Here is a 20,608-nt window from a genome sequence, read left to right as displayed (position 1 = left end):
ATTGCAAGTATACATCAGCCTTTTTCGTTTTTTCTTTTTAATGGGGACAAGCCTTTAATGGTTATAAAGCCTATGGAAAAACGTATGAGATACAGGGAAAAATGTTTGGTCAGCGCCACCTATTGTCCAGGCGTTAATCATCCAAAGGCGATCAATCGGTTTGCAATTTGCATTTGGTGTGTGTGCATCACGCTCACTCTGTGTGAAAGCGCCTTTACACCAGTAGCCCTTAACTAGATATCACATGGTGATTTCACTTTGTATTCACTGACTGTAGTGTGTGGCTGTGTGAAGTGTGAGAACAATTACTGGAAAAACTTTTTTCAAGTAGATGAACTGAGCTGAAACAACCTGCATACACCAAAAGACAAGCTAAATATCTTAGAATGGCTCTCTCTTTTCCTTTCTCCTTTTTTATGTACAGTCTTAGGCATGTTAATATCCGCCCCCTACAAAGTGAAATCACCATGTGATATCTAGTTAAAGGGGGGGGGGGGGGGGGGGGGGGGGGGGGGGGGTTATTAACATGCCTAAGACTTTTGCACAGTACTGTACTTCTGTGTAGAGTTTTGTCTCCTCCTCCCTCATCTCTTCTTGAAGTGTGAAATGACTGTTTAAACACAGGAAGTGTGTGTTTTAGCACACAGCGCTGTTAAAACAGTCTATTAATGTGACAGTATGGGCTCCAGTGCACTGCCTCTCATCTGTGAGTATAAGATCATATTCTTTACTATCTTCTTTTTTCTGTTCCTAATGTATTGTATTCAGCTGAAGATCGGATACAATAATGATTGTTGTGTAGGAGAGTCTATGAATCCACAGTCTCACTGCTTATTGTATTATTTATTGATCAGATCTTATGTGATGATGTTGCGTGTTGATCAGACAAAGAGGTTGATGATGCATTTATCTGTGTGATAATGCGTGTGAAAGATGGAGGCAATGTGTGCATGTATTTTTGCTTAGTTTTGTTGTAATGTTTCTTCTTATTACAAGTAGTTCAGTTAAATCAGGGGCTGTATACACAAAACATGTTTTCTTACGACTAATAGTTCTCCTAAATAGCAGTAAAAGCTCTTAGTTTACAGTTTTCTCTTAAACCCTATTCACAAAGCTGTTGAGATCAACTTTTAATAAGAAATAGAGAGAGAGAAGTCTTAAGCTAAGAGAAAGGGCGGGATTGACCTCGTTGCTATGGATGATGTCATCAAGCTCACTAACTGTGGCGTCTCTGTCAGTGATATAATCATATAAGTATCATGTTGCCATATTCAAATAAAGATGTTAAAATATAGGCTAGGGGTCACTATTAATATGTTCAGCTAATTGTCAGCCTATTACATGTATGCATCTTTAGAGATTGTAGAATTCAAGCGACAAATGGTGCTGTAAGCTGGCGCTCGATCGGCCCAAAGTCCGGCATCCGACCAGCGTGGAAGGTCTCTACATGTTACTGTCTTGTCTCGAGGCAAATCGTTTTTTTATTAAATGCAATACATTTGAATATGTATTCTCTCGTTATTTCATCTGACACCATAAATGAAAAGGTTTTAATGATATCTGTGCATCATTAAATGTAAGCGAATGTTTGACTATTCCTTTTAACTCTTTAATGAAAATAATGTCAAAGTCAGTTAAAATAATCAAATGTAACAATTTATTGTGTCAGGTAAATGTATCATGCCAATTTCATAATCAATTCAAAGATTATCAATACAAAACATCAAATGTTGTGGAATAAAGAGAAGAGATGCAACCCAACATTAAAATACATGATGCTGAATTCTTTGAGGTCCTTCAATATCATGGGCTCATCTGAGGTACAGAAGGCCCCGAACCCTTTGCTACATTCCATTATATAGACCGACCTCTTTCACATGGAAACATGTACTAACAATGGACATTTGCATTCAGAGTTGACACCTTTTGGGGGTAAGAGACCATTTGCCAGGAGACTACCTTCCTTTGTGAGCCAGTTATCCGTAAACTCTTAAAAACCTTATTACCTTTTGTTTTACTTCTTTGGAAATGAGACATTTGTACCAGTCGCATGGAGACATTTCAAATGATACTAAAGATGTATAATACTCAATGTTATATCATTCACATTCAACCATATATTCTTGGTTGAGTTTTTGGTGATCTTCGCATGGGGGGAAAGGAGGGGGGGAAATGAGAGAGAGGGGGGGGGGGGGTGTATTAGGATGACTCGAAGGTGAGACTTTCGTCTCAATAGTGCACGAGGGGGAGTTCAAATGTTATTTTCCAGAGAGGTCCTTTGTCCTCTCAGGGTCTGGTCGCTCTTCAACCAGACTGTCCGGCATTTTCTAATTTCTCAAATTCTTACAGTGCTTTATAAACAATTCCGGAAGAGCATGTTCAAACGGTCTATCTAATCATCTCGAGAGGAGGTATATATATATATATATATATATATGTACATAAACTACACAGGCGACTCACCTAGTTACCTCAACAGTTTTCTGCATCCCTCCACCACTCGACTCCTCAAAGGAGAAAGTTTCACAAGCCGGAACTCGACCTCGGGTCAGCCGAGCTTCCCACAAGGCTATCGGCGCAGACGATGGGACAATGACTACATGTGCACCAATAATGAGTTTATTTCTAATAGTCAGAGTAAGGTCTTAATCGCAGTAACATGTTTATATGACACGAGCAGAACTCTTCACTCCAGTTTACATGCAATTTTCATTATTCTGATTATTCGTTAAGTATGGTTATACCACACTCAGATAGGCATTCAGTATGCATGTTAATCTACTCACATCAAATTCAAAATACATGTTTATGAACGTACTGTATATTATTCTGTGGCGTGATGAACATCGCAATGCCGGGTTTGCCTTCACTGCCGTCGTGTTCTTCACGCCGTCTGGATGAAGATAAGGAGCAGAAACTGCGCAGCGAGTGTTGACAGAAGAGAAAACTTGAGAATAATGTCACGTAGTTCATTCTTGAAGTTGTGTGAACAACACACGGCATCGGTGTGGAACTGAGCACAAGCACACTTTGGTCAGAGCGGTAATAATGTGATTAAAGGAGTAGTTCACTTTAAAATGAAAATTATCCCATCATTTACTCACCCTCAAGCCATCCTAAGCTTATATGACTTTCTACTTTCAGACGAATACAATCAGAGTTATATTAATAAACACCCTGACACTTAATAAATGAATCTTTATGTTATGTCATTGCAGATTAAAATCTATAAATCAGAATATTTATTGCATTTGTGAAGAAAAGGCTCAGCACCCAAGGCTCAAATGACGTTCAGTGTCGAGGCAGATTGGCAGCAACATCCATTTTAGGATTGTTTGTGATTTGGTTTTAGTGACTGAGGAGTCCTCTTGACTAAGCCTAACTTTCCACAGATTTAGGAGCTGGTTTTAGTGCTAAAAGCCTTTGGGAAATACTCGTAGCAAAAATGTAGGAGTCCTAAAATTAGGACTGACGTTCATTATTTTTTATATTTTCTCCTAAATCGGTAAGTTAGCTACTTTTAGCCTTAAGATGTTTTGTGAATACGACCCCTGATTGTATTTGTGTTGATGTGAGTTAGTGTTGAATGATGCTGTATCTTTAATGAACTCTCCATCAGAGACTCAGAGAGCTTGAGAACAGTGACCGAACACACAGTCAGCTTCTCTATCACTTCTCTTTCTCTCTGACTCTCTTAAGAAATAATTGCAATAAGTATCTGGAGACTTAAATCACTCATAGATGTGTCTGAGTTTCATTACATTTGACACAGTTTATCAAACCAAGAGGAAACTGCCATCAAATGATGCTCAAGCTTTTCTCAGAACTAACTTCTCTTTTCTGAGACACTTTACAGTTATTTTTTTTTTTTTTACAAGCTGGTCTCAGTGTCATTTTATATTGGATGTATAAAGTCAGTTCAAACTGGCAGAATAAACACAGATGTAGCCTATGTGAACATTTGAACAGCATTTTGTTTAATATTGTGAATACTTTATTTTGTGAAATGTTTTGAGTGAAAACTGTGTTTGTGCTATATTCCTTTAAATCACTTTAGTGGTGATCGTACCACAAAAAAAAAAAAAAAAACTACTTGAGGGAATTTGAAGTCGTCTCCAACGCGTAATGGTGCAAGAAATCAGGTCTGCCATGGCATTCGATTAACACTTTATTTTGTGCAGAGTAGAATTACTTACAAACCCTGCTGCTTGCATTGCTGATGTATATTGAGCTTGTACGTATGCAAGCAACAGTAAACATGATGGTAATAGCTGGACATGACAAAATCCATCACGAACATCCACACATGCACGCATGCACGGTTGAAAAACTCCCCAGATCGTAATTCCCTCTCGCTATTCACCTGTGACTTCCTGTAGTCACCTGTAGCCTCCATAACCACTGTGATGCCCTGCCTATGCCCCCTGGTGTGCAGGTGGAAGAGCGTCACCCCCATCCAACTTACCACCAACAAAAAACATATAACACCCCACAACCTAAATGATCTCAGATCATAGTCGCCGATTCCGTGTGTACTCGAGCCCCCAGCAAAAACACAAGATAGACTTCATTCATTCATCCAATAAAAAAAATCAACAGATTCAGGAACCTCTCTGATAGGTGGATCTCACATAGAGTCCCGGCGCACCATAATGCACACACTTCTACAGTTATATTGTAGTAACCTGGCCCTTTAAGTCCCTTAACTACCTCTACTGTGTTCTTGTTGCTTATTGGTTGTTCAGTTACGCTGGAAACGTCACGTTTAGTGCTGGAGCAAGAGCGCCTATCAGCTGCATTGACTGAATATAAAGTCTGAGTTCATGAATATCGCACTATTGGTGAGTGTGCTGTGAACTGTAACCTACATCTGTGTCAGAAGAAGTTCAGTAAAGTTTGTGAAAGAATCTCCTTGTCGTGGCTCATTCCACCCACGTTTCCATGTGCATTAATCCAAATCAACGGCACGACAATATTTAGCATTACAACATAACCTACACACAATATTGTGCTTTCTATTTTTATTTTATTTATTTTTTTGCACAATGATGAATTTTAAGTATCAACTGCATAATTATCAGGTATGTCAGCTAGAGAGCAACTTGCGACAACACTCATGGAAAGAATGTTTGGTTTAGTTTAGTTTGTAATGTACTTGGAGTCAGTGTGTTTCTCTTCACGAGTTGTGCAGAGTCACGCTGCCTGCACAGATCCTGTTCACTGAACCCGCAAACACAGTATGACTATAGACAGAACACCAGACCTGTTATCCGACAGTTCCTTACCCGACCCGTTTGACATAAAGACTGTGACCCGAACCACACCATGCTTTAAAATGCTGTTGTCTCTCCTGAAGCTCTGCAGTGTTTAGTGTTGTTGGTCCTCTTAGAAGCTTGAAAAACTGTGGAGTCGGGGCAACCACCAGCAGAGACATAAATCTATGTCTCAGGACCCCCAAAAAGGACCCATAAATAAACCACTCGGGCCACTTCATTTTCTGTCCCTTTACATTGTGATCATCACAAGTACTGAGGTCATGCACCTGGTTCTCTTTCTGGTTCTTGTTAAATGCCAGTTCACACTAACAAACACTGACCAATGCGGACAATCACCAGATTACAGTATGTCACTCCTCAGACATTTAATGAATGCAAAAACAAGCGTTGACCAATACCAACAGAGACAGAGAAACACAATCTGACAGAAACCGACTGAGTCTCTGTTGCAGTTTGTCGTCGATGTCGGTACTGTGTGAATTGGCCAGAACTGAACTGGATTTGGTTCATCAAAGTTTTGTATATGTGAAACACTAAGTGTCCAAATAATTTTTGCAGCCACTATAAAGTCACAGTGAAGCTGATGGTGCCGACATCAAACAGGAAGTGATGTCGTGTGTCTCAAACACTTTGACCTGATTTGGTTTGGAGTTCTGAAGCTTGTTTTGTTCCAGTAAAGAATGTGAAACGTTAATGGTAACAGTTTATTTGAGGGTTCATTTCTCACTTTTAAATAGTTGCCTATTAGCAGGCATATAACTACCATATTGACTGTTTATTAGCACTTATAAAGCACATATTAATGCCTTATTCTACATGATCATATTCTTCATCTCTTAATCCTGCCCAATACCTAAACTTAAACACTACAAAAACTATTAATAAGCTTAATAACTATTAATAAGCAGTAAAATATGAGTTTATAGAGGCTAAAGTTGTAGTTTATAGTGAATATGTGTTCCCCATACTCTGTTACCACATTAATCATATTAATTGTAGCTTGTAATGTGTGTATGCGAGTGTCTTAAAACACACACAATCTTTTTTTTTTTTAATGTAATGTAATAGTGGCATGAATATGCATTATTCTACATGTTATTTGTATACTTTTCATGTTTTACAAACCAATAAGCAAACACAGACAGGGGGACAGAGGGAATGATACAAAATTGATATGGAACATGAATAGTTGTATAGAAGAGCAAAAGAGACAGAGATACAGAGATTCACTGATTGATCACATTTATTGACGAGATTAACATCATATGTTGTTTGCTGTGAAGCTCAGTGGTTTAAACTGCTGCTTTATTGTTGAGCATCAGTGAATCCTTCAGTGAATCGACTCTCATATCAATTCACGAGTCATGTGACGTCATTGAGTGTGATGATGTTAAAGGGATAGTTCAACCAAAAATGAAGTTTCTGTCAGTAATTACTCACTCTCATGCCGTTCCAAACCCGTAAGATCTTCGTTCATCTTCAGAACACAAATGAAGATGTTTCTGATGAAATCCGAGAGCTTCTGACCCCACATAGCCAGCAATGTCATTGCAACTTTCAAGGCCCAGAAAGGTCCAAGTTTCGTATTCCGATGAAGCTGTGATTTTTAGAGATTCAAAACGATCGAAAAAAATGATGGAAGAGCACCTGAGGGTTAAATGCTGGAGAATAATCCATCAGTTCTCCCCTGAATGAGCATCACAACAGAAAATCACTTGCATTTCATGTAGAATAAACTCTATGTTTCAGTGTGTGATTTACATTGTGTTGAATGAATGGAAAAGCTTCATATCTGTTTCTTCTGCTTTTAGTGCTGATGTCCCTCGTTCACTCTGGACTCAGTCAAGATGTGACGGATTATGAAGGTACTATATATGCATTATTACAGTAAATTGTATCTATTTAACAAATGTGGGTTGTGTTGTAGTTTTTTTTATTTATTTTTTAAGTTTATTGTATGGATCAGATCAGGACCCCATATTTGTCTCTTTGCTGATGTTTATGTCCATATTTTGCTGTCACACATTTCCACACAGCATCATCTGTCTGTGTAGTTCCTCATGCTGCTGAAACACTGTTTCTGGCTGTTTATTCAGTCAATCAAACACAGTCTTGCAGTTGTAGATCAGTCAGTCTTTCTGTTGAATCCTGTTGACTGTAAACAGCCCCATCTGCCGGCCAGAACAGGTTCTGTTCAACAACCGCCAGCAAACGTTTTCTCATCAGTTAAAAAAAAGTTTTAATGATATAACATCTCCTTTAAAATAGACTATTGTTTGTGATGCATTATGACAGTCGAGCTTCAGAAACCCAGAGTGATCAGATGATTAAAAAAAGGATGGCAGATGGTTTCATTTGTAAAGAAGGGCAAGTAGCCTAACAGCAAGGGAATTAAAGACACATGCACTATTAGAAGGATGAAAATTATGCAAATTATGTGTAACACTCTAATTTAAACATATTTTGCTGGTGCTAAAAATGTGTAGAAAAAAATACACATTTGTGTGTAGTTTAAAAATGAACACAACTTCGGAATTTACAGCATTTAACACAGTATTGTAGGAGACTGATGTGCTTAAAGGGATACTCCACTTTTTTCGGAAATATGCTCATTTTACAACTCCCCCAGAGTTAAACTGTTGAGTTTTACCGTTTTAGAATCCATTCAGCCGAACTCCGGGTCTGACGGTACCACCTTTAGCATAGCTTAGCATAGATCATTGATTCTGACGAGTCCAGTAGCATTTCTTTCAAAATGACCAAAGAGTCTCAATATTTTTCCTATTTAAAACTTGACTCTTCTGTAGTTAAACCGTGTACTAAGATCGACGGAAAATGAAAAGTTGCGATTTTCTAAGCCTATATGGCTAGGAACTACTCTCATTCCGGCGTAATAATCAAGGAACTGTGCGGCTGTACCATGAGTGCAGCAGGCGTAATGATATGACGCAGCGCCTGAAAATAGGTCTAATAGGTTAGACAAACTTAGTCCCGGTCACGTTGGAAGAAGTTACCGAGCTGGGGACTATTTTCAGGCGCTGCGTCATATCATTACGCCTGCTGCACCCATGGTACAGCCGCACAGTTCCTTGATTATTACGCCGGAATGAGAGTAGTTCCTAGTCATATAGGCTTAGAAAATCGCAACTTTTCATTTTCCGTCGATCTTAGTACACGGTTTAACTACAGAAGAGTCAAGTTTTAAATAGGAAAAATATTGAAACTCTTTGGTCATTTTGAAAGAAATGCTACTGGACTCGTCAGAATCAATGATCTATGCTAAGCTATGCTAAAAGTGGTACCGTCAGACCCGGAGTTCGGCTGAATGGTTTCGAAAACGGTAAAACTCAACTGTTTAACTCTGGGGGAGTTGTAAAATGAGCATATTTCCGAAAAAAGTGGAGTATCCCTTTAACACACTTCATGTTATTTTATTTTTATTTTTTTTAAATGCGTTATGTAAATGATCTAGTTGAACTGGACAGAATACAGTCAGTCCATATAGTCTGTTAATGACAGTGATTTGCCATTTCATTTTTACTTGTATATTGTTGTGAATAAAACATCATATACAATAATCATACTTCATCATGTTAATCAATACCCTTGCTGACTGCTAGTAAGATTTTTTAATACGTCTTCATCTGTTTACGAAAACAATATTTTTGCCTGCTATTTCCGAGTCGGGCGGCTCATAAACTTAAACATGGTGGAGGAGAGAACGATTGCTGCTGTTTAAAGGTATTCTTTATTAGTTTTTTACACAACAGCTATCGCCTTGTCTTGTTGTTAAAGTAGATTTGAACATGTAAGTCACTTTAGATTATAAATCGGAGTTTCAGATGATAGAAAAGTTTGTGTCCACTGATGTAGAGTTTATAAAAAAGAAGTGGATGATTTCACGTGTTGTAAATCCAACAGATCCGATTCCCTGAACTGAGTCTGAGGCAGGGGCGTTGCTAGACATAAAGCTCTACTGGGGCACAGGTCCCCCATTGTTTGTCTGATATAGCAACAGTAACTAGTAAACAATCAAAGACAGTAGTACAGAACACAACAATGTGTGTATTTTCTGTGCTATACAGTGCTGCAGGCAGGGGTTGTTGTTTCAAAAACACTAGGCTGGGTAGTTGGGTAAGTTAGGGGGTTTCGGGGGCTAGCTCCCCCGAGAAAATGTGGATTTCTTGGACCTACATATGTGTATTTTAAGGTGTTTGAAGGCCAAAAAATTGGATATACAATAGCTTTAAAAGCATGTTAGCAGTAGCATAAATGATTTATCAAGCAGATAACAGATTCTTACACATGAGAATGAGGATAAATGTTGCAATGAATGATCCACTCTACAAAATGTTAATGTGTATTGTCAACATTCAAAACTATTTTAAAGGAGCCGTATGTAAGATTGTGGCCAAAACTGGTACTGCAATCACTTTCAAATTACTGTAGAGCGGTGTATCCCCTCCCCCTCCCCCTGACTTGAGGTTGCCAGATAGGCTGCAGGATCCAGCAGGAACGTTTGTAGCTGCAGCTGTGGTAACTAGAGCAGAGCTGGCAACCCGGATGCCGAAACACTACTGACTTCGTGATTGGTAGATTGGTGGAGGGTGGGGCATAAGGCCAAAACACAACATGACAACATCAACATCAGTTGAGGGCTGCAACTTCACTTTTTAAGTGACAATATCCTGGCCGGACTACTGTTGTCAGTGATATAAGTATTTGAAATGAACATGATTTCTTAATGTCTAGTGACATATCAGGGCCATTTTATGATTAATTGAAATACATTTCTTACATACAGCTCCTTTAACTCTTCCAAAAATGTAATTTTTGCATAGTAACTCTACACACAAACATAAAATGATTAGCCCACATACACACCAAACTACACACAGATATGAATTATGTAAAACACTACTATCTTGTGTCTATTGCTTGTTCAGTGTGCAGTGGAGTGTATAGGAGTTTGTCACACATACATGTATGTGCATAAATACACTGTATATATTATACAGTATGTTTAATGAATGTTAAAGTTATTGAACTGAACTGAATCAACACTGAAGTGACTATTAACTGAATATTGATACTATTGGCTTGTTGGCCAAGCTGCTTCTCAGGCGATTTTTTTAATTTGTTACTATTGTGAAGCTGCTGTGAAACAATATATTGTAGCTCATATATATACATATATATATATGGATCTACACACACACACACACACACACACACACAGAATATGCAAAAATGCCAAGTCAGAAACTCAACTCTATTTCTAAAGCGCTGTGTGATTGTGTGTGTATGTATGCATGTATGTGTATGTACACACACACACATATATATATGCACTATAAACAGAAATTAAAGGGGGTAAAAATTATTTTTTTCTTTCTCAAAACTGAGTTTTGATCTCTATGTGATCGTCAGTAAATGAGTGTGGCATGTAGAGAACTGTGTTTAGAGGTTTGCAAAAACGTTTTTTTTTTTTCAATTTCAAACTGATTGTAAAGCGCATAATGTGTCTGAAGATTCAGTACATGAGTGAATGGTTTCACTGAGTGAGCCTCAAGTTCCACTTTTAGTGTGTAAGCAATGTGAAAAAACTGTAATGTTTATGAAAATATTTATTAGTTAGTATCTTCAACATACATCTTTTTTTTTTTTTTTTTTTGCATAAAATGTATACGAAAATAGAAAACTTTAGAAAATAGAAAACGGAGAGAAAACTTTCTTGCACATTTGCATTCTTCTGCATTACACAATGTTAATAATGAATAATTAGCCTATATATTTTTCAAGAATGTACAATTACAATATTTCAATAAATCAATAGAGTTAATTTATGAGTATATATATATATATATATATATATATATAAATATATAAATAAAGAGCATGTATATTCTAAAAGAAAACAAAGCTCACCAGCCAAGTCCAAACTAAGTTGATTCATTTTTTGAGCATTAAACTGTACCGCCTATGCTTCATTTTGGCAAAACGGTCAATCACTTGACTCTGACTCAATTTACCAAGTTCTTCCCTCTCAACCGATAAGAGAGCTAGATGGTGAAGCCTGTCTTGTCCCATTGTAAACCTCAGCCAAGTGTGGAGCCGTCTCAGCACACTGAATGACCGCTCACAACTACAGCTATTGACTGGGATTGTCAGAGAGATCTGCATAACCTGTGTCAAGGTTGGGAACATGACTTTATCCAGCAAATTGAAAACACATTGCATATTTGAAAGGCTTTCCTTTTTGTGAACCAGATAGTTTTTAGCCACTAAAACCTCCTCCAATTTTAGATCAACATTGTAATGATCTGATAGACCTCGGAGGTGCTCCTCACACAGAAAGCTATCTGATCCAGGATTACAGGCCTGAACACCTCTCAAAATTTGGTTATTAAGAGATGAAAAGCGTTGATCCATCTCAGCAACCATTCTGTCAAGGCATGGAAGAAACAGGTTTCTTTTCAGCTTCTCAGCTTCTCAGCTTCTCTGCATCCAGGGGCGTGTCTAGAGCATTTTCAGTGGGGGGGCCATGCTGGGGCACTGCCTCCAAACGGGGTGGCCGCCAGTGACAAAAAAAAAAGAAGCTAAATTCTACAGTAGCCTATATTACGTAAATCCTACTGATTTTATTTTTTTAACTTGAATAAAGTTACTTGTAAACAAATGTAGTAATAAAGCACATTTTTGATTAATTTAGTTTTTTGTCATCCCTGCATCCATTAAGTTAAATTTGAGAGCCAGTGTTTATTATTTTTTGTGTTTTCATAAAACTAACAAGTTTATAAAATAAAAGCAATTTTAATAATGAGCCATTTTAAAAACCCAGAAGCTTCTACGATGTCAACTATTTTCTTTTAATTAGTTTGGCCATTACAATATACAGTAGTTTTATTCACAATCTCTTTCAAATAATAATAATAAAAAAATAAAAACAAATTCCCCCCACTGTAATAATTCAAATGGTTTGGCCAAAACATCAGTGTTTCATTCAGCATTTCTTTCAGACTCATTTACAAAAAAGCTGAGTAACTCAGAGTTAAAGGGATGGTTCACTTTGAAATAAAATTTTGGTATGTTTTAGCTTACGTATGTTTAAGGGCATTCAAGATGTAGGTGTCTTTTTTTTCCGCAGTAGTTTCAATTTTGATATTTTTAGGTCAAACCGTTCTTGTCTGTCAGTCATATAATGCAGGTCTATGATCACTATCTCAAAGAGCATGCACAATGAAGTCCAAATTAAACAATTCCCCATCGTAAGTACACATTGATGGCCTAAGACACGAAACGAGCGGTTTGTGTGAGAAAAAGAGCAGTATTTATATCGTTTTTACCTCTACACAACCACGTCCAAGTGATCTGAGGGCGCACGCGCTTCCTGGTGTGTGACGTGTGCGCGCGTTCTGGCTTAGCTCCGGAAAGAGCCGGACGTGATCTCGGATGTGTACAAGAGGTAAAAAACTATATAAATACTGTTCGTTTTCTCACACAAACCGCTCGTTTCGTGTCTTAGGCCATCATTGTGTACTTAAGATGGGTTACTTACTCACAACTTGCGACCGTTGTTTCTCTGGCGCTGCACTTCTTTGAATCGCGAACTTCAGTAGAGTCTATAAACTGATTGGCTGTAAAATGAACCAATCACAAGACATCTTATAGGGGGGGCACCTGGGGTGGCCAATCGAATTTCAGGGGGGGCCGGTGCCCCCCCTGACCACCACGTAGACCCGCCCCTGTCTGCATCACTGAAGTCACTCACTGCTCCACAACTAGATTCCACTACATAAACCTCCATGCGTTTCTGCTTCTGCCTTTGTCTAGTAGCAGCACATGGCTCTGGGATCTGATTTGCTGCACAAATGGTCCTGACAGTCTCATAAAGCATAGTAGCCTTTTCATCTGTGCGCATCTGCTTTAGAGTGTCACACACAGCTCCTTTGTGCTCAACAGCCTTAGCAAGGTCTACTGTTTCAAAGACTCTGAGGCACAAACTAACATGGCGCCGCCCATTGCGCATAGGCTAGCTCAACTAATGCGATCGTTATAAAGCCAGAATTTTTTAAATGTACGTGCAAAAAGATTAAATATGAATACAGAGCCTGTTAATTTTTATTTATTTATTAATTACAGTACTTTTTTAACTTAATATTTTAAGTACAGTACAGTTTTTATTTAACTTTTAAGTACAATACGTTTTCATAACATAATCTTAATCATAATCATAATCTGCAATACATTTTAATTTAATCATTATTTAAATTTTTTATTTACCTGTATAGAGTAAGGGGAGCCGCTAGAAACTTTGGGCTCTATAAAGAATATGAGGTTGGGCCCCTACCGCACCCATTCCTTTAATAACATTGATCTCTGGGGCCCCAAAAGTGCGTGGGCCCTTAGAGTCGTCCTAACTTTCTCCCCCTTAGCGGCGCCCCTGCCTGTATGTAAGCAGCACAGCGCAGTGTTAATATTCAATCTGTGTTTTTACAATGTTTAAAGTGGCTGGCAATAATAAATATTTTTATTAGAAATAAAACTGCCTCATTTTTGAGCTGTAATAGTTAGGCCTTCTACTCTACTGTATTTTCATATTGGTCATTATTGTGATACTTGGTGAGCCACATATTTTCTGAGGTGATACTTGGTGTAAACATTTTGAGAACCACTGTTCAAGTGCAACACACACGCACACGCATTCAAGCTTCGTGTTGAGCATATTTTATGCACTTTTGTAACAAATCATTTAAAAGTAATTTATAGACCTTATGCAGAGCTGCGCCATGACAGGAATGAAAGCGAGGCTGTGAGGGATAAATTTACCGTTTACCGCTGTTAAAAGCTAAAGCTCATAGATCACTTATCATTTTCCACAGCTCATATTGTCTGGGGTTTTCTGTCTGCTGAAATGTCTTGGAAAGATATTTTTTCAGTGTTTCATGAGCAGAACAATCCAAAAACACATTAAATAACAGTAAAACCCACTGAAGATGTCTATCCGCAGCCTCACTTTCATTCCCGTTAAAAATCAAATAAGCTGCTGTGATTGAAGGTTTATTTACTGTTTATTTTTATCTGACGTTTATCTTTTTGTTGCAATTAATCTGATTATTGCACATTTAAAAGTTCTAGAATCTAGATGGCCCTTTTTTTTTTTTTTTTTTTTTACATCTGAGCTCCTGCCCCTGAGAAACTCAAGTTTAAATAATTTAAATATTTTAAAAATATTTTGCCTTATGTTGTATATATAATATATATATATATATATATATTTAATGCTTAAATTTCAATTATTTTATTGTTATATGCTGAAAGTTAGTTTTTTTTTTTTTTTTTGACAATAGGAATTTTGGTATGTTTTTTAACACAATGTTTGTGGCCAAGGACAGCACATATGTTAATGTTACATGTTTACACATCTTTGTGATGACCTTTCTGACACATTTACTGTGTTTAAATTCATTAACACAATAAAGGAGTTAAAATGAACAAAGCTCACGCATTAAAGTGTAAGAATTTAACACGGGTTGAGTCATTTTTAACGCATCCTTTCTAAGAGTGTGTAAATAACATTAATAGGAATATTAATTTCATGGTATCATAAGACAACTTGACTAGTCTTATTGAAAATGTATTTAACTTGTGTACAGTAAATATTGTATGCTGGACAAGCTGCAATTTGAACATGCTTCTGATTAATTCAGAGCGTACATGTGGACTAAATATAAATATAAATATTTTATTTAGTTTTAGCAATACATTTATTTATTTATAATGTAATCATCAACACAAGCAAACTATTTTTTTTTATTTTTGTTTTTGAGTTCATGACAATGATCTTGATACTACAATTTTAATTTTATCACCTGCAGTGAAGGAGAATCATGATCAGCCTCAGACAGTCACTCTCACATGTGAGATACAGGGAGAAGACATTCAGTGGACATACAGATGGATTAAAGATGGACCAGACATCTCACACACTGAGAGAGTCATCGACATCGACATCATATCTGTGTCTGATGGTGGTGAATACAGATGTGAAGCAACGAGATCAGACATCAGTGATGGTGTTACACTGACTGTATCAGGTGAGTGTTCATATTCAACTGTGTTGCTCATTTAAAATCCACATTTGTGGTTCAGCACTTTTCTTATATTCTTCTGTATCAGCCACATCTGTTCTTAAGACAACTGAAGCAATTCACTTCTGTCGTTATTCTCTCAGATGCAGAACTGCTTACTGAATAAAGCTCAGTATCTGTTTTATGCTTATTTCTTTAAAGCCCCAGTATGCTTTTTCAATATTACCTGTCATGCAGAGATGTTGCTGTTTTTGAATGTAAAAGGTCTGCAAAATTTCAAAGTGCAGATAAATAAAGTTATTGTCTTCTAAAAGAATAGATTCTGAACTGCAGAAACGAGTCGTCAGTGTTTTCAGTCTCACTTGCGTAACTTATCTACGCAACAAAGTATCTAATTTGCATAATGCCAGACTATGATCTTCATTATCTGCACGTGAACAAAGTCTGATTTGACACTCAAACACTTTAGGTCAGGGGTCAGGAACCTTTTTGACTAAAGAGACATTTTTATTCTACTTTGCTCGTCCATGTTTCACTCGAAGCGCACAGAAATCATCCTGTCAGTAGTGGATTCAGTTCTCTTACGCGGCTTATTGTGCTTCTGATATTTCTTTATTAATGACTTTGAACAGTTCTGCCGACTGAAAGCTATACTCTAATTAACATACAGGCATAAATACAACATTTATAGGAGATGAAATGTCTCCGCAGCAAAAGTGAAAGTATCCATGGGTGAAATGTTTCGAAATGTCTCTTGGCACAGCAGAGCAGCAGTTTTAGTAAAATGATTTTCTGTTTCAGTCCAGTTTTTAAAAAATATATATACTTTGACATTTTCGGTGCACTTAAAAAATATATAGATATTTTCACCATTACCACAAACAAGCGACAGAGCTGATTGAATCTGAGTGCAGGAGGTCTAACACAAGTGGTTTGCGGCCTGGGTTTCCCCCTGCTGTCTTGAACTTTACATGTTTTATTATTCTAAACTTTTCATCAACTTCGGAACATAAATAAAAAAAAGAATATTGTAATTGGATGCTTTTTCTGCAGAAAACTGATCTCTAGTGTTTAAGTTTATTTTTTTATCGATAATTTGTTGGTAAAGGGTGAGAGATCAGACCACATGATTTTTGTAAAGAGCCAGGTGTTGCTCATGAACCATACACTGTAAAAAACTAGCAAAAGTAAACCTGAAATAACAGAAAATAGCCGTCTCATAAACATACAGTAATTTTCCGTAAATAAAACAGATTTTGTATCAGTTCTACGTCAGAACGCCAGCTTACTATTGGCCGACGCTGGTCACGTGATCACCACGACACATGCGTGTGATGCTGATGCAGGAGCTGTCCAATAGTGAGCCGGCGTTCTGACGTAGAACCTGGAAGCGCTGCACTACCACCATAAAGTCGTTATTTTGGGGGGGTTTTTGTGCACAGAAACTATTATCATCGCCTCATTACTGTGCGCTCTCACCGCCGCCCTGCCAACAACGCCGTAGAAAGATTTGTGGACGCTCTGACGTAGATCGAATGCTTGGTCTTTTTTTAAACTTCATTTAAAGGGTCCGCAAAGCAAACAAGCATGCTGATCGTTATTTGTGCAGACTGACCGAGTATAAGTTAACCTCAGGAAATCTTTTAAATGTGAAAGTAAGAAATTGATCAATGGAAAGAACTTAACAATTATAGTGACGTGTTTGCTCACGAAATAATCCAATTAAAAGCCATTTGTGTGGTGTTGCTTTTGTGTTTATGGTTAAGTGCTAATAGACTTTGCATTCCCACTGAAAAACAAGCATTCTAGCACGAAAATGTGGCCTATAAATAGTGTTGCACGCCTTCTTATCAAATTCACATGATCAACCTCTCCTTCATTTTGCTTGGGAACTAATGCGTTCTCTGGAAGCCTCACACCGGAGGACTTCTACATTCCGATTGGTTGCCGCCGAACTGCATCATAGCTCATTTCCATAAAGTTGAACTGACTTCAACTCTCCTCGATGCCCACACCGTCCAAGATGCGCCACCAGCTCTAAAAGACCCTAATTTGAATAAAATACAAAAACTTTTAAAGAAAATTTCAATAAACATTTTATAGAAAAACACTATTGTTTTACATATATATCCTGGATTATTGTGATCAAACATTCTCTGTAATATGTAATGGTCTTGCAGTTAACTACGGTGGCCCAGTAGTGCACAACACAACGAAATTTAAAAAGCAAACATAAGTTCACAACACAACGGAAATAAGCCACAACACAACGAAATGAATCCAAAACACAACGGAAATAAGCCACAACACAACGAAATGAATCCACAACACAACGGAAATAAGCCACAACACAACGAAATGAATCCACAACACAACGGAAATAAGCCACAACACAACGAAAAATGTACAACACAACGGAAATAAGCCACAACACAACGAAAAATGTACAACACAACGAAATAAAGCCGCAACACAACGGAAATGCTCCCGACCACTAGAGGACTCTCAGAGCGCGCTAAAGTTAGTTTTCCTTGCAATTGTATTATAGAGTCAGCAGTCTTCATATATCAATACCCACGACTAGTTTTTACAGTATGTAACCATTGTATATCGACATAAAATATACTTCCAAATCATCTACATGAATTATAGCTGCGTATTTATACTCGAGAATGCTTTGACGCGCTACCACAGCGCATCCCTAAGGGAACATCTGGCAATTCCACCAAGTGGTTAAAACGTATAATTTATTGTAATATAATTTGATAAATGAAAATAAAAAAACATTTGGTGAATTGCAGAATTACAGGGAGGTATTGGCACAATTTCACCTGTAATACGAACTATGAATTACAGTAGGCCTAATGTTTTTATAAAAAAAATAATTGTGTAGCCTACTGTGCATATGAGCTATTGGCACAATTTCACCTGCTGTAAGTTAGCCTGGTTAATAATAACTACAACCTTTGAAACATGATAAACGTAGGGGATTTTGAATTAATAAATGTCCATATACAATGGTTAGCTGTTAAAACTAATAGTGGTGTAATGCATTTTTTAGACTCAGTGACAAGGAAAACTAACTTTAGCGCGCTCCGAGAGTCCTCTAGTGGTCGGGAGCATTTCCGTTTTGTTGCGGCTTTATTTCGTTGTGTTGTTCATTTTTCGCTGTGTTGTGGCTCATTTCCGTCGTGTTGTGGCTTAATTTCGTTGTGTTGTACATTTTTCGTTGTGTTGTGGCTTATTTCCGTTGTGTTCTGGATTCATTTCGTTGTGTTGTGAACTTATGTTTGCTTTTTAAATTTCGTCGTGTTGTGCACTACTGGGCCACCGTAGTTAACCATTAGCTAGCAATAGCATAGCACACATGCATGAGCTAATGTATTTATCACTGCATTGGCAACAACACAGTTATTACCTTTAAAGCAATGCCACATATCATCAGTGATTGTTGGTCTTCTCCTGACTGAAGCACAGGCTCTACTCTTCAACACAACGGTGACCCACAAAACTCACACAACAGAAACACTTTAAATCCCAACATAACTTTAAACACTAACAGATCTCTCAAGATCTCAGTGTCTTCACTTATTACAATCCAGTTTGACTATTTCTTTAAAACAAAAGTTCTTGTTGAATTTACAAAAGTTTAGTTGTTGATGTTTTATTGAAAATAATAAAGATGTTACCGTTATGGTGATCAGTGTTTGCTTTAGTTGAGCTCTTGACTTTTTTAACATATTTTTTTTGCTGGCTGCTTTAACTTTGAGTTTCTAAAGCACATTTGTTATGGCAAAAATTGCAAGAGAAAATCTGAACAGATGATCATGTAGACATGCAGTGGTCTGATTCACTGATCTCATCCTATTATATTGTTTTATTATGAAAGTTATTAATTTCACATTGCTTATATAGCTCTAGAATATAGCTGCTTAATTTCTTGCAGTGCTTTGATATTTTGAAATATTTTATTACACTGAAACGTTGAAGCAAATCCAAATCCTGTCTCCACAGTGACCCCTAGTGGTCAGAACAGTGTAAATGCAACAATCGCTCAATCAGTGTTTCAGTGAAGGAAAGACATTAGTAAAACAGCTTGTAGACAATATGCCACGTAGACATTTACCTCAGGCAAGTCCATCAGTGTCTACAGCTTGTTAGTCAGCAGATAAATGAACTCTTTCACTAAATATATGCACTATATTATACATTCATTTTATTTTACTTAACCTGTTAGTGATGTCTTCATTATTTAATGTAGGCTATGCTTAAAATATCTGTCATGAAAATGACAGCCACTGTAAATGATTATTTCAACAATGAATTGGAGTAATTAGATTTAGAAGTTAATGCAAAAAACTGGTTAATGCAAAATGTGCAGTTTACATGGTTGAATGCAATGTGTTATTTGAGTGTTGATTTTATATATATATATATATATATATATATATATATATATATATATATATATATATATATATATATATATATGGTAAATAAAATAAACTGAATTTAGGCTATGCTGTTACCCTTTAAAATTATAGTATAGTAAGGGCTCCCGATTGTTTACAGCATTAGCATATATATATATATATATATATATATATATATATATATATATATATATATATATATATATATATATATATATATATATATATTTATCCTTAAGATACTTTTAATTATAACTGAATTCATGTAAACCATTCATGTTTATGCATGTAAACCTGTTGTTGGAGACTCCAAAACAAAATTAGGAACCTTAAAAATAACATAATGGGGTATTTTAGTGTGAAACAGGACACATGCAATGATTCAAAGGTTTTCCTTCATGTTTTTCACGTACAGTTTTTCACTGTACTAACGTACAGTAGACTACAGGTTTTTACCAATATTTTTTTGTTTTGTTTGTTTTTTGTCAAAAATATCAAGGTGTTTTTCACATAAGGACATTTTGAGCTCATAACACACATCATAACACACATTTTCAATGTTTACTTCTGTTTCTCAGTGAAACCTGTAGTGACGGTGATGCCAGATCAGCGTGTGTTCAGAGGAGAGAGAGTCACTCTCACGTGTGACGTACAGGGAGGAGGAGACATTCAGTGGAGATACAGCTGGTTTAGAGAAGGTTCAATCATTCCATACATCACTGATAGAGTCTACGACATCACATCTGTGTCTGATGGTGATAAATACAGATGTGAAGCAACGAGATCAGACATCAATGCTGGTGTTACA

The 20,608-nt window shown here is 37.0% G+C and overlaps 1 protein-coding gene across 1 annotated transcript in view; it reads left to right on the top strand.

The window, feature by feature from the left end:
- LOC311287751 (basement membrane-specific heparan sulfate proteoglycan core protein-like) overlaps window positions 1-20,608 on the top strand; it is a 280,443-nt gene that overhangs the window by 49,860 nt on the left and 209,975 nt on the right. The window contains exons 5-6 of the mRNA XM_084404780.1: window positions 7,088-7,141; window positions 15,155-15,373. Of these exons, the coding sequence (XP_084260906.1) occupies window positions 7,088-7,141; window positions 15,155-15,373 (273 nt within the window). The remainder of the gene's footprint in view (window positions 1-7,087; window positions 7,142-15,154; window positions 15,374-20,608) is intronic.

This window comes from Rutilus rutilus, assembly GCF_951802725.1.
Source record: "Rutilus rutilus genome assembly, chromosome: 3".
Classification (NCBI taxonomy): domain Eukaryota; kingdom Metazoa; phylum Chordata; class Actinopteri; order Cypriniformes; family Leuciscidae; genus Rutilus; species Rutilus rutilus.
This window is presented reverse-complemented; position numbering and strand designations above follow the sequence as displayed.